Here is a 15,603-nt window from a genome sequence, read left to right as displayed (position 1 = left end):
TTCGAATAGAAAAAAACATTGTGATTTCCTGTTCAAAAAATACATGAGAAGGACATTCTTGTGCTGAAAATGACCCAAATGTAAAAATATATTAAAAAAAAAAAGAAAATGACCCAAATGAACAGCCATTTTCCAAAACGAAACATCCAAAATATGGACATCAAAAAGCATCATTTGGTCACACAGAGGAAAGGGGCCACCTAGTGGTCAGTGCAGTGGACGTTAAATGTGGGTTCCTAGATTGCAGGATTGTCCTTCTTCTGGCTCAATAACCAGGCCCCTAACGTAGGAGAGACCCTCTCATGTACTGAATAGAAGAAATGCACAGACGTTAACAGACATGACCGCTTAACTGCCAGTCACGGTGCCCGCTGAAGATAACCTGAATCGGTGTCGGTACGGCAGCTGGTTCTGAAGCTGTCAGAACGAATTTCTTAAGGCCAGCCATTAAATAGTTGCAGAGGTGCTGATGGCACTTGCTGGCTGTGATCAAGTGACTGGCATAGTTCCCTTCTGGTAACAGGGAACACAGGAAAGCTCTTTCTTCCCACTCTTCACGGAACAGGCCTGGCACACGGTGTTCCTGCAAAGCCTGAAATGAAAAATTCAAGCCCATTAAACCTGCACTTCAGAAATACGAGGCTTCAGGAATATTACACTACGCTAAAACATAGAAACATGATAGATAAGGCCACGTGGCCCATCCAGTCTGCCCATCCGCAGTAGCCATGATCTCAATCTCTCTCCGAGAGATCCCACGTGCCTATCCCAGGCCCTCTTGAATTCAGAGGCTCAAAGTATGTATCTCCTATGTTATGAGATCCTGCAGAGACACCCAGCAATCTGCATTAGATACAGCAGTGCAGTGTTTCTCAACTCGGTCCTGGAGTACCCCCTTAACAGTCAGGTTTTCAAGATATCCACAATGAATATGCATGAAAAACATTTGCATATAATGGAGGCAGTGTATGCAAATCAAGTTTATGCTAATTCAATGTGGATATCCTGAAACCTGACTGGCAAGGGGGTACTCCAGGACCGAGTTGAGAAACCCTACAGTGGAGGTCATTGTCTGCTGTGCTGGGAGATCCTGAAGGACTTAATTTGACCAAAGCTAAAGTGACCCCACAACTATCCCATCCAGTGTACGTGTGGCTCATGGGTAGAGCTGGTGTCTCTGTACCCAGAGGCTAGGAGATGAAATCCTAGTGTGGCTCCTTATGACCCTGGACAAGTCACTTATCCCCCTTTTCATATAACCGTAGTAACATAGTAGATGACGGCAGATAAAGACCCGAATGGTCCATCCAGTCTGCCCAACCTGATTCAATTTAAAAATTTGTTGTTGGTTTTTTTTTCTTAGCTATTTCTGGGCAAGAATCCAAAGCTCTGCCTGTATTTTTCTTAGGTTCCAACTACTTTAAGTCTCCGTCAAAGCTCACTCCAGTCCATCTGCACCAGTTGCCTCAAACTCACGGCCCGCCAGGTACTCTTTTGAGGCCCTCGGTATGTTTATCATAATCTCAAAAGTAAAATAAAACCGTTTCTTGATCCTATGTCTCTTCAGCTATAAATTACAAATTATTATCAAGACTTAGCCAAAAGGAAAGATTTATAAACTATAAGGAGTTTTACCTCATGCAAAGTTTGTCATTTTTTTAATAAGACATTTTTTCTGAGACTCTCCAAGTACCTACAAATGCAAAATGTGGCCCTGCAAAGGGTTTGAGTTTGAGACCACTGATCTACCCCCTCCCAGCCATTGAAGCCCTCCCCAGCCCATCCTCAACCAAAAGGCCATATACAGACACAGACGGTGCAAGTCTGCCCAGTACTGGCCTTAGTTCTTCAATATTTACAATTATTTTCTGATTCTGGATCCTGTGTTCACCCCACGCTTTTTTGAACTCCGTCACCGTCTTCGGTTTTTAGTGCCGGCCATGAGTGTCGGAGCTGTTACCATCGCTAAAAACTGCACTATGCTTTTGTAAAAGGGAGGATTAATCCTCCAGTGCCCACCGCTTTCAATGTCAGCTCAATACCAAAGCAGCAAAAAGGCGGTATACAAGTCCCGGAAATTGTGGAAGAAAATCTATAATCTGTCTCAAAAAATAGCAAAATACTCGTATAAACACGTATATTGGGCTGGAAAACTTTATTCCCAGATAAAATTTAAGCAACAGTTAAAATCTGCTCAACTCTAAAATTTGGTCTATCAGCCATAACAATTAGGAGGAGTGGCGGCCAAGCCAATATTCTGACCGCGAGAGGCAGGTCAGCTATCTCCCACAGTAGGGTTACCAGAAGTCCAAATTTCCCTGGACATGCCCTGCTTTAGAGGATATGTCCGGGGGTCCGTACATCTTTCCAATACCCAGCACTTGGTCCAGGTTTTGAAAAGCATCCAGCCGCTTCCTGACAAAATCACGGTGGGAAGGGGCGTTTGCCCACGTGCACGTGATGTCATTGTGTCGTGTTCGCGCACGCGCAGATGCTGCTGGAGGGCAGAACTCGGCGCTCCTGGGGGTGTGGCCATGGGTTTGGATTTTCGTGAAGGAAAATCTGGTAACCCTATCCCACAGTCAGCGCTAATCGCTCTTATTCAATGTCGGGTCATTTCTAGTGACCAGCATTGAATATCTAGGGTTTGTTTTTTTCAAACTGGTGTAAACTTAACTATCGAACCATGTCAGAAGAAGAGCCGACGCTGGCTCGAGCAGCAAACGTTAAAGGGTATGAGGGAAGGGAAGGCGCAGTAGTGGGGGTGGGGTGGGGAAGGAGTGTGGGGGTGGAGAGTAGAGAATGACACGGTGACAAAATTCATCACCGTTCCCGTCCCTGTGGATAACCGCGGGAAATAATCCCAAGTCATTTTCTAGTGTCTATTTCAACCTCGGTCCTTCTACACCAGCATTCTTCAAAGCAAAGCTTGAGGGTCAGTGGTTGTGGCCATTCATATTCTGATTCTTCCCTCTCTCCTTAAAGAATGACATGAAGATGGTTTCCCGCGGTTATCCAGGGGGACGGGAACGGTGATGAATTTTGTCACCGTGTCATTCTCTAGTGGAGAGGAGGACGAGTGCCAGTACCCTCCCGCGCCCCCTTTAGTTCGCCACTAACTTATATTCAGTCAAATGGACAGAAATAGGGCACAAGCACTCTCTAAACTTCCAAGAGAAGAGTGATTCAAAGAAATGTCCTGAATACAATGGAAAAAAATCACTCTCAAGCTTTCACAATAGCATATTGTAAAGTGCGTACAACTGTTAGTGAATTTTCTGCTCAGAGAAATGGAGGAAAAACCCCAACACTATTACCTCACCGCCCAATCGTCGCATGTTCAAAAACTCGTTGTAAGGATGCAGATGTTTGAATTGTTTGCATATGGTGCCACTAAGGCTACACTTTTGTTCTTATCATTTTATATTGTTTTATATTTCAGAACGGCAAACTAATCTTGTAGCTTGCAGGTTCCGACGTGACACGTTTCGTTCCTGCCTCAGGGAACCAACGAGATGTTGAGCAGGTTTCAGAAAATATGGGCGAGTTAGGCTCAAAAATGTAAACGCTTCTTGCATATAGACCAACTCATTTATACACTTCCTCAGTTGGTCTATATCAGGGGTCTCAAAGTCCCTCCTTGAGGGCCGCAATCCAGTCGGGTTTTCAGGATTTCCCCAATGAATATGCATTGAAAGCAGTGCATGCACACAGATCTCATGCATATTCATTGGGGAAATCCTGAAAACCCGACTGGAATATGGCTCTCGAGGACCGGAGTTCCCTACCCCTGCTCTATTGACTCCAACTATTAAGTACATTTAGATCAGGGGTCTCAAAGTCCCTCCTTGAAGGCCACAATCCAGTCGGGTTTTCAGGATTTCCCCAATGAATATGCATGAGATCTGTGTGCATGCACTGCTTTCAATGCATATTCATTGGGGAAATCCTGAAAACCCGACTGGAATACGGCTCTCAAGGACCGGAGTTCCCTACCCCTGCTCTATTGACTCCAACTATTAAGTACATTTAGATCAGGGGTCTCAAAGTCCCTCCTTGAGGGCCACAATCCAGTCGGGTTTTCAGGATTTCCCCAATGAATATGCATTGAAAGCAGTGCATGCACACAGATCTCATGCATATTCATTGGGGAAATCCTGAAAACCCGACTGGATTGCGGCCCTCAAGGAGGGACTTTGAGACCCCTGATATAGACCAACTGAGGAAGTGTATAAATGAGTTGGTCTATATGCAAGAAGCGTTTACATTTTTGAGCCTAACTCGCCCATATTTTCTGAAATCTGCTCAACATCTCGTTGGTTCCCTGAGGCAGGAACGAAGCGTGTCACGTCGGAACCTGCAAGCTACAAGATTAGTTTGCCGTTCTGAAATATAAAACAATATAAAATGATAAGAACAAAAGTGTAGCCTTAGTGGTACCATATGCAAACAATTCAAACATATGCATCCTCGCAACGAGTTTTTGAACATGCGACGATTGGGCGGTGAGGTAATAGTGTTGGGGTTTTTCCTCCATTTCTCTGAGCAGAAAATTCACTAACAGTTGTACGCACTTTACAATATGCTATTGTGAAAGCTTGAGAGTGATTTTTTCATTGTGTTCACTGACTTATATTATCTGGACAGTAGCTCTGAATACTGGTGGAAAGACTTCTCCACGCAGCGGCCGCCAGTGAACGCAGAAGGCCAGTGCTTAGAAAGCAAAGTGCAGGGCTAGGCCATGGGCATTCTCTCCTCCCTCCCTTCCCCCAGCGGCTCTGCCTAGACTCTGATTTATGTGTCCGTCCATGCGTGGGCATGTGTACAAGAGCGTGAACGGGTGAGCAGGTTACCTGCACTGCAATTTCCTAGTGAAAGGTTTGAAGTCCTTCCTGCAGCTCACACACACGCCGGGGTCATGGGAAGCTGGACTTCTCTGCTGACACTCAATCCCTTCAGTCTTCTTCCACATGGCATCTTTCTCTCTGATGCGCAGAAAAGAGAGAGGGAGAGCAGCGGTTAAAGTTATAACCTCAGCACCCTGAGGTTGAGGGTTCAAACCCACACTGCCCCCTATGATCCTGGGCAAGTCACTTAATCCCCTACTATAGTTTCAAGTTTCAAGTTCAAGTTTATTTAGATTTAATGGTTCGCCTAATAAATTCTAAGCGAATTACATAACAGTATAATAGGGATAAAACAATTAAATAAAAAGTAAAAATATTAAAAGAAAAAACAAAAAAGACAGGGTTAATACAGACTCACAATTTGGACACGACTGGAATAATGGGAAAGAACATAAGGGAATGAAAGTTACAAATTTGTTGGATTCCCAATGGGAAGAGAAGAAGATAGTAAGGATGGGAAAAAACACTAGGGATGGGGTTTTAAAAAAGTAAAAACTTTTCTCTTTTATTATACCAGGTACATTAGACAGAGTGTGAGTGCGCTGGGACAGACAGGGACAATGCTTGAGGACCTGAATAAATTCATGTAAACTGTTCTGAGTTTCCCTGGGAGAATGGGATAGAAAATTGATTAATATTGTTGAAATGTTTTTTGTTCTTTCTTATAATACAATAAAAAATTTTATTGAACTTTAAAAAAAAAAAAAAAATTTATACACTGTTTAACACTAAATGGTTTAAAAAATTTACATGCACAATATTTAAAATAAGCACTTAATAAACAAATACCTAATAAGATGGACATACAGACAATCCTCAGAAAAGTACCAGAAATAGCTAAATAAAGGCATCTACGAATAGCTGCGTCTTAAGAAGTTTTCGAAACCTGCCTTTTTCGCTGCAATTTCATATCTGACCCGCCAAGGAGTTTCATAACTTGACTTGTACAGCAGAAAATCATTTGGCTGGTCTCGACAAGTCTTGGCTTCACAGACGTCTTCAGGAAAGCTAAATTCTCAGGACGCAAAGAACTGACCCTATTACTTCTAAGCAACTCTGGGATGTTTCCAGGCAAAAATTGATGGCAAATCATCACTGCTTTATACTGTGTTCTGAAGACGGCCGGAAGCCAGTGCAATTTTTGGAGATATGATCACATTTAGAGGAAACCTGCAGTCAAACGTCCTGCTGCATTTTGCATGACCTGCAATGCTCCACATCTTGCTTTTGTTATTTCAAGGTACAGAGCATTGCAGTAATCAAGTCTCGACAAAACCATGGCCTGAACCACCGTTTGAAAATCATATGGCGCTAACATTGGTTTTAATCGGTATAACAAGTGCATTTGTGCAAAGCATGCCTGTATGGTCTTAGTTACTTGGAGCTTCATTGTTAAGCCAGAATCAAGTCGTGAACCAAAAGAACATTATCAATAAGTTTCACCTCTGTAGGCCACTGATAATGCCTCATTCCACCAATAAGAGTCAACCTCATCAGTGATGTCACAATGCCTCATTCCACCAATAAGAGCCAACCTCATCAGTGATGTCACAATGGCTTGATTGTCCTTTACTTGGCTCGCTTTTACTGAACTGTGATTTCTAGAGTGGCGCAGTGGTTAAAGCTACAGCCTCAGCACCCTGAGGTTCTGGGTTCAAACCCCCGCTGCTCCTTGTGACCCTGGGCAAGTCACTTAATCCCCCCATTGCCCCAGGTACATTCGACAGATTGTGAACCCATCAGGATAGGCAGGGGAAAATGCTGGAGTACCTGAATATATTAATGTAAACTGTTCTGAGCTCCTCTGAGAAAACGGAATAAATGAGGAAAAGAGGGTGGAGAGGGAAGGAAGAAGAAGACAAGAACCAATGGTCTAAAGCTGGTCTGCAGATGGCATTTGGATTAACAGTCTCTTGCCACCCTGTGAATCCTCCTGTGCTGCCTGAAGATTCTGTTCTCACTGATTTGCCTCACTGATTTGATTCCAATATTGCAATGCCAATGTAGTACAAGGCAATTTAAAATTACCCCCCCCCAAAAAAAAAAAACAAAAAACAAACAAACAAAAAACAACAAATTGAAATTTGGCAGGAGAGATGCCCACTCTCTCCTGCCCTGTTGCACAATCATCCAACACTAATAACCCCCTAACCCTCCCCTGCAGCAAGAGAGATGCCCATTCCCTCCTGTTGCCAAGCAATGCCCACACACACACACCCCTGGCAGCGGGAGAGATGACCACTCCCTCATGCCACCAAGCAATGCCCCCACACATCCCCAGCAGCAGGAGAGATGCCCACTCCCTCCTGCTGCCAAGCGATGCACCCCCTTACGTTTTTAGCGCTGGCCGCAGCAGTAACAGCTCCGACATTCATAGAATTCTAAGAGCATCAGACCTATTACTACCATGGCCAGCTAACTTTTGTAAAAAAAAAAAAAAAAGGGGGGCTGGGGTTGAACTCTCCTCTTCCTGTGCGGTTCTATCAGGAAAATTTAAGCCTCTCAGGCAGGTTATAGCACACGTCTTGTTTATTTTGATTCTCTTCTGATTCCCCAAAATTGTTCTAGAGAAGTCTGGCTACTTTGTTATGTTATAATCCCTAAATTAGGTTTAACAGAACTATAAATAAAAAAAGAAGTAACAAGCAATCGCCTCAAAATGCAGCATTTCTCCACATCAACAATTTTCAAAGAAATAAATCTTCAACAGTTTTCTAAACATAAAATAATTATTTAAAACACACATTTGTACAGGTAGTTGTTCCACAGCTGTGAAGAATAAGATGGAATAACTTAGAACTAATACAGTCCCCGGGTTAAGAACGAGTTACTTCTTAAGTCGGATTTGTATGTAACTCAGAACTGGTGGATTTTCAGATTCTGCTCCCAGCTGACAAAAGGGCCAACCTTCCCCCAGTGTTCCCTCTAAGATACAGAAAGCCCAACCACACACTGTTCTTAATGTGGCCATGCATCATTCCTGAATCTTTGTAGGAGTCTAGGCCACTGGAAATACCGCTCAATGAAATCAAATGAAGCCACAACCCCGTTCTTAAGTAGTAAAATTCCAGAGCTCATATTGTGATGTCATAATGCCTCATTCCACCAATGCCTAAGAGCCAACTTCACCAGTGATGTCACAATGGCTGGATTGTCCCATACAGGGAGTCCCTGGCTTAAGAACGAGTTACGTTTCTAAAGTTGTTTTTAAGTTGGATTTGTATGTAACTCAGGATTTGTAGATTTTAAAATTCTGCTCCCAGCTGACAAAAGGGCCAACTGTCCCCAGTGTTCCCTCTTAAGGTACAGCATAAACAACCTCACACGGCTCTTAATGTGGCCATGCATCATTCCTGAATCTTTTTGTAGGAGTCTATGCCACTGGAAATACCGCTCAATGAAATCAAATGAAGCCGCAACCACGTTCTTAAGTACAAGTCGTACTTAAATCGGGCGTCTGTAACTCAGGGACTGCTTGTTTTCCTAGATGAAGGCAATTCCAAAAGCAAATAATTCCAGTATCTAGGAAGGAAGTACAGTTTCCCACTTTACATTTTGACTAAGAAGGAAAATGGAAGATTTCTCAGAACAAGGCTCTGGATGTTGTCTCACCCTGATGCATGCATTATGCTGAAACACAGACTGTGTCGGGAGTCCCTGGCCTGACTGTTTCAGCTGGGAAGTCTAAGTTTCATGCTTTCATCTTACAAAAAAAGTCCGGGATACAGCGTGGTAAGACTCTTCTTACAAAGAGCATATGGAGTCTTACAACAGGCAGTGAAAATACAACAAACAGTCTTAAAAAGGCAGCAGAAATAATGTTATACATTTCAGATTTGAAAGCAGGAGTGGACATATGTAGTGTTGGGTGTAGATACTTTTTAGGTGACAATTCTGTTGAATAAGGCAGTTTTTATGGCTTTTCATTGTGGGTGGTATCACTACTGCCTTTTAGCACTAGGGCTCCTCTGTGTCATGCTTTCATAAACTTGCACTATATCTAGTGCAGGGGTTCTCAACCCAGTCCTCAGCACACACCTAGCCTGTTTTCAGGAAATCAACATAAGAACATGCCTTACTGGGTCAGACCAATGGTCCATCAAGCCTAGTAGCCCGTTCTCATGGTGGCCAATCCAGGTCCCTAGTACCTGGCCAAAACCCAAGGAGTAGCAACATTCCATACAGAATCTCAAAGAATAGCAAGATTCCGGAATCCCAGAGTAACAAGATTCTAGAACCCCAAAGAGTAGCAACATTCCATACAGAATCTCAAAGAATAGCAAGATTCCGGAATCCCAGAGTAACAAGATTCTAGAACCCCAAAGAGTAGCAACATTCCATACAGAATCTCCAAGAATAGCAAGATTCCGGAATCCCAGAGAGTAATAAGATTCTAGAACCCCAAAGAGTAGCAACATTCCATACAGAATCTCCAAGAATAGCAAGATTCCGGAATCCCAGAGAGTAACAAGATTCTAGAACCCCAAAGAGTAGCAACATTCCATACAGAATCTCCAAGAATAGCAAGATTCCGGAATCCCAGAGAATAACAAGATTCTAGAACCCCAAAGAGTAGCAACATTCCATACAGAATCTCAAAGAATAGCAAGATTCCGGAATCCCAGAGAGTAACAAGATTCTAGAACCCCAAGGAGTAGCAACATTCCATGGTACCGATCCAGGACAAGCAGTGGCTTCCCCCATGTCTTTCTCAAAAACAGACTATGCACTTTTCCTCCAGGAACTTGTGCAAACCTTTCTTAAAACCAGCTACGCTATCCGCTCTTACCACAACCTCTGGCAATGCATTCCAGAGCTTAACTAGTCTTTGAGTGAAAAAATACTTCTTCCTATTGGTTGTAGAAGTATTTCCCTGTAACTTCATTGAGTGTCCCCTAGTCTTTGTAATTTTATTTATTTGTTTTTCTATATCATTCTCCCAGGAGAGCTCAGAACGGTTTACATTAATTTATTCAGGTACTCAAGCATTTTCCTTGTCTGTCCAGGTGAGCTCACAATCTATCTAATGTACCTGGGACAATGGGGGGGATTAAGTAACTTTCCCAGGGTCACAAGGAGCAGTGTGGGGATTCAACCCACAACCTCAGGGTGCTGAGGCTGGAGCTTTAACCACTGCGCCACACACTCCCCTAATTTTTGTTGGCGTGATAAATCAATCCACTTGTACCCGTTCTTAGGGTTACCAGATTTTTCTGAATGAAAATCGGGACCCATGGCCATGTCCCCCAAACCTGCCCATTTCTGCCCCATTCTGCCTGCATCACATTCCGTTCTGCCCCCCAGCCCCCCTCCCAGATGGCATCCACGTATGTGCAGATGTGACACAATGACATTACACACATGCAGGCATGTATGTGACGTCACCGCACTGCATCTGTGCATGCACAGAAGCCCCCTCCTGACACAATTTTGACAGACAAAGTGCTGGGTTTTGAAAAGCCGTCTGGACCCCCGGACGTATCCTTGAAAAGGAGGCCATGTCCAGGGAAAACCGGACATCTCGTAACCCTACCGTTCTACTCCACTCTTAATCCTATCTCCCCTCAGCCATCTCTTTTCCAAGCTGAAGAGCCCTAACCTTTTTAGTCTTTCCTCATATGAGCGGAGTTCCATAAGAACATAAGAATTGCTGTTGCTGGGTCAGACCAGTGGTCCATCGTGCCCAGCGGTCTGCTCATTCAGCAGCCCTCTGGTCAAAGACCAGTGCCCTACTGAGACTAGCCCTATCAGCGTACGTCCTTGTTCAGCAGGAACTTGTTCAACTTTGTCTTGAATCCCTGGAGGGTGTTTTCTTCTATGACAGACTCCGGAAGAGCGTTCCAGCTTTCTACCACTCTCTGGGTGAAGAAGAACTTCTTTATGTTTGTAAGGAATCTTTTCCCTTCTAACTTTAGTGAGTGCCCTACTTGAGTCTAGCCTTACCTGCGTACATTCTGGTTCAGCAGGAACTTGTCCATCTTTGTCTTGAATCCCTGGAGGGTGTTTTCCCCTATAACAACCTCCAGAAGAGCGTTCCAGTTTTCTACCACTCTCTGGGTGAAGAAGAACTTCCTTATGTTCGTACGGAATCTATCCCCTTTCAATTATAGAGAGTGCCTTCTCGATTTCTCTAGTTTGGAGAGGGTGAACAACCTGTCTTTATCTACTAAATCTATTCCCTTCAGTATCTTGAATGTTTCGATCATGTCCCCTCTCAATCTCCTCTGTTCGATGGAGAAGAGGCCCAGTTTCTCTAATCTTTCGCTGTACGGCAGCTCCTCCAACCCCTTAACCATGTTTGTCGCTCTTCTCTGGACCCTTTTGAGTAGTACCGTATCCTTCTTCATGTATGGCGATCAGTGCTGTACGCAGTACTCCAGGTGAGGGTGCACTATAGCGCGGTACAACGGCATGATAACCTTCTCCGATCTGTTCGTGATTCCCTTCTTTATCATTCCTAGCATTCTGTTTGCCCTTTTTGCCACCGCCATCCCATTTATCATCAATAAATAGGCATGAGATAAACTTGCATGCCTTACCTGCATTCTATATAAATTTATCTTATGAATATTCATTGTGGATTTCTTGAAAACCTGACTGGCTAGGTGTGTTCCTAGGACTGCCTTTGAAACCCTTGAACTAGTATAGAATAAACAGGGATTTCTGTGGGTTTTTATAGGGGCCCATCAAGAAAGAGCTCTGTATAGTACATGGGAATCTTACCTCACTAAGTCCAGCACTCGGGCTTTCATACTTGTGATAAGATCCTTCTGCTCTGCGATCGTTTCCAGGAATTTCTTTTCCTTCTCTTCCGCTTCCATTTCTGTTTTTGCCAACAGGTTCCTGCAGTGTTCACAGTCCGGTTTGACCCTGGGCGAAAGAGAAAGTGCTCAGAAAACATACGAACTGTGGGAAGACATTACATTACATTAATTGCACCCTTTGCTTTAAGGTTCAGTACGGCTAACGAAGAGACAGAAATTAAAAAATGGATCAAATTATTTTGAATTAATAAACCTCTTAGACAAGTGAGTTTTCAACAGTCTTATCATATTTGACATTTTGTTCCATCTATTCGCTGCCTGATACAAAAATAAACCTGAGAATATTCCTTTCTCAATCAATTTCTTGGGACTAAGGTAATGTAATATTAACATCTCCCTTGGCGTTGGTCTCGAAGACTATGGATAAGACTCTTGCGTTTCAAGCGGGTAAACAGCAGCCCTGACTGTGTAAATGCATTGGTGTTTGACAAATTCATTTCCTAAATGTGGGTACTATTATAAGAACATAAGCCTCTGCCGAGTCAGACCATAGGTCCATCACGCCCAGCAGTCCGCTCCCGCGGCGGCCCCCCAGGTCAAGGACCTGTAGTGATCTATTACTCAAGGGCGTTTTGTATTGTATAGTAACCCTCTAATTATACCCCTGGATCCCCTTTCCCTTCAGGAACTCGTCCAATCCCTTTTTGAAACCCAAAATCGTACTCTGCTCAACCACCTGCTCTGGAAGCGCATTCCAGGTGTCCACCACCCTCTGGGTGAAGAAGAACTTCCTAGCATTTGTTCTAAATCTATCTCCCCTCAATTTTTTTGAGTGCCCTCTCGTTTTTGCTGCCCCCGCCAGTCTGAAGAATCTGTCTCTCTCTACCTTCACCATACCCTTCATGATCTTATAAGTTTCTATCATATCCCCTCTAAGTCTCCGCTTTTCCAGGGAAAAGAGCCCCAGCTTCTCCAGCCTCTCAGCATATGAGAGGTTTTCCATGCCCTTTATCATTTTTGTTGTAGTAAAACTCTACACTGAGTACATTTAAGACACTGTTGTATTTTTAACTATTCGTATTTCACAGATTGTCCAGCCTTCTTTTGTGTAAACCGCCTAGAAATCATTTGGTTATGGCGGTATAAAAGAATAAAGTTATGTTATGTTATGAGGAATGAAGAAGTGACTCTTCATTGTACTGGTGGGATTCATGTTCTCTCCTATCTACATACTATTCATTTCCTTAGGTTTGAAGAGATTTTTGTGTACTAAATCCTTAAATAACCCGTTTCCTTACTCATTCTCATCTGGGACTCATCAGGGAGCCATTTGGTGCCTTCTTCCCCTTACTCTTCCCCATCTGTCTCTCATTAGGGAGGCCTCATGCATCCCAGGACCTCTCTGCTTCCTTTCTTCTGATTCTCATCAGGGAACCATTATGCTTGCGTACTCACCTTCTTATTAGAAAGCTCTCATGCCCAGCTGCCCTCAATCCCCCTTTCACGCTTTTTCTCCTCAGGTACCAGCAGTGGCGGAGTAAGGGGGGGGAAGAGGTGGTCTGCCCCAGGCACGGTCTTCCTCTGGGTGCCGGCACTCTTCCCCCCTGCTGCGCACGAGCCCCCCCTTCTGCGTGCCATTTAATTGTGGCTTGAGCAGCGATGAACTTGCTGCCTGCGTCAACGTTGGCGCTTTCTCTGATGTCACTTCCGGGACCCACTCAGAGAGAGCGCCGAAGCGGATGCGAACAGCAAGTTGGTGGCTGCTTGTGCCAAAATTAAAAGGTACGCATAAGGGGGGCACGTATGCGGCAGGGGGGTAAGAAAGAGGGTGGGAGATGAGCGCCATTCACCCTCGCTACGCCCCTGAAGTACTCACCTCTTTAGCTCCTCCGCCAGCTCCTCAATTGCTGTATCCTTTGCCGTCAGAATTTGCTCCTTTATTTGAGATTCTGTTGTCACTTTCGCTAACTGATCGTTTAGCTTCTGTCAATGGAAAATAATGAAGACTTTTCAGACATGTTTCATGGGGACAGGGCCAGACTGAAACAAGCACTGGGTAAGCTGGCTGTGGCCTAGAACGTGACAAAACAGGGGGGGGCCACTCAGTTCCACCCATCACCGCCCCAAGTCCTCCCACTGCTCCTGCCCGACGCGATTTCCAGGAAGCTTTTCAAAACTTGGACAAAGTGTCAGCTTTTGAAAAGCCGTCCGGACCCCTGGACATGTCCTCGAAAAGGAGGACATGTCCGGCGAAGTCCAGACATCTGGTAACCCTAAACATGGACGATCTGGAGAATAAAGCCTGCTTGAATAGTGTTGAATTTCTAGGGGTGCCAAAGGATGAGGGCCTGATGGAGTCCTGCAGAGTTCACAATACACAGAGAAGAAGCAAAAAAAACCACGAAAAGCAAAGAAGTGAAATAGACGAGTGGGAATCAAGGCAAGGCTCATGCAGAGGTGATTAGTTAAAAATGCTCTTTATTATGGCTTTTCATATAATGGACTCAACACAAGCCATGTTTCGGCCAGTTGCCTTCATCAGGAGTCCAGTTCTAAAGATAACAATGAAAATAGTATGTTTTATTTATTTTATTTGCATTTAAACTATTCTTGTATCACTTTTCATATTTATCTGTAGGTGTTTCCATTACAAAGCTCTTTATGTGTATGTACGATCTAATACATTATATGACTTGGTAAGATTTTTTTATATTTTGAAAGCATCTTATTTATTTATTTTTATATGTTTTATTTTATGCCATTTTTTGTTTTAGAATTGGACTCCTGATAAAGCGCATTTTCATCTAATCACCTCTGCTTGTGCCTTGCCTTAATTCCCACTCGTCTAGTTTGCCTGTCCCTCACTATCGAAAATCTGAGAGTTAAACAGCACCCTCCAGTGGCAGGACTGTAGGTGGAGGACTCCAATTCAGCTTACAAGTTATTGCAGAATATGAAGTAGAGGAGTCTAACACAGTAGGTAGGAGTGGCTAGTTTTAAATTCTAGGTGGAGGGGGTCTACAAGGATAGAAAAGGCTTTTTAGGGTTGCCCTATGGCTCCAGAAAAAAGGAATATGGATTGAGACATCCGGGTTTTACTTCCAGTTAAAGCAATGGAAGTAAAAGAAGTACTGTATTTGGCTTTAGGGTAGGTGAAGATTTTGTTTCTTAATGCTACTTCTTGTGACCCTGGGCAAGTCACTTAATTCACCCCATTTCCCAGGTCCATTAGATAGAGTGTGAACCCACTGGGACAGACAGGGAGATATGCTTGAGTACCTGAATAAATTCTGAGTTCCCTTGAGATGCAAATCTATCTCATGCATATTTATTGTGGATATCCTGAAAACCTGACCTGGCTCCAGCTCTCGAGGACCGGAATTGCTTACCCTTGCCCTAGGAGAAGAGCATAGAAAACTGAATGAATAAATGTGAGAAGTAACCAGAGCTGGTATTGTGATATCATAATGCCTCATTCCACCAATAAGAGCCAACCTCATCAGTGATGTCACAATGGCTTGATTGTCCTATACTTGGCTCACTTTTGCTACATTTTGATTTCTAGGTGCAGTGGTTTGTAGTTTTGTTGATTAATCCAAAAGAATAAGAGCAAAAATCACCTGCATTTGGGCGTTTTTACTCTTGTGGAACTGGTGAGCGTATTTTATTCCTTTTTTTTATTGTATGCAGTAGAGCAGTATTGATGACCTCATACCAAGTGCCAAGATTCTGTTCTAGAATGCAAGCATACGTCAGCCTGTAGGGATATGACCCCTGCCGCTCTACTGATATATCACCTTTTCTGTGAAGAAACGTTGGTTTACTTTTGGCCAACTGGTTGAGCTACTGCCCGCAGATCAGAGGAAGGCTGGTTCCGCTCTTGGCCAGATCCATTTTGCCACAGTAGATTCCATCAGACCAGCAACACAAAC

General features: G+C 43.8%; 1 protein-coding gene across 2 annotated transcripts in view; it reads right to left on the bottom strand.

Annotated features, from left to right (window-relative positions):
* The window catches only part of RUFY4 (RUN and FYVE domain containing 4), a 111,229-nt gene that overhangs the window by 11,672 nt on the left and 83,954 nt on the right, over positions 1 to 15,603 (bottom strand). Inside the window, exons 9-12 of one of the 2 annotated variants that reach the window (XM_033946800.1) lie at positions 13,548 to 13,654; positions 11,631 to 11,777; positions 4,854 to 4,985; positions 479 to 592 (exon numbers count right to left, since the gene is read on the bottom strand). In XM_033946800.1, coding sequence (XP_033802691.1) covers positions 490 to 592; positions 4,854 to 4,985; positions 11,631 to 11,777; positions 13,548 to 13,654 — 489 coding nt within the window. In that variant the 3' untranslated portion in view covers positions 479 to 489. Of the gene's footprint in view, positions 1 to 478; positions 593 to 4,853; positions 4,986 to 11,630; positions 11,778 to 13,547; positions 13,655 to 15,603 lie in introns of those variants that run through there. The other variant, XM_033946799.1, reaches the window with a different exon arrangement.

This window comes from Geotrypetes seraphini, chromosome 5, assembly GCF_902459505.1.
Source record: "Geotrypetes seraphini chromosome 5, aGeoSer1.1, whole genome shotgun sequence".
Classification (NCBI taxonomy): Eukaryota; Metazoa; Chordata; class Amphibia; order Gymnophiona; family Dermophiidae; genus Geotrypetes; species Geotrypetes seraphini.
Note: the sequence above shows the minus strand (reverse complement) of the source record. Positions and strands in the feature narration are given on the sequence as shown.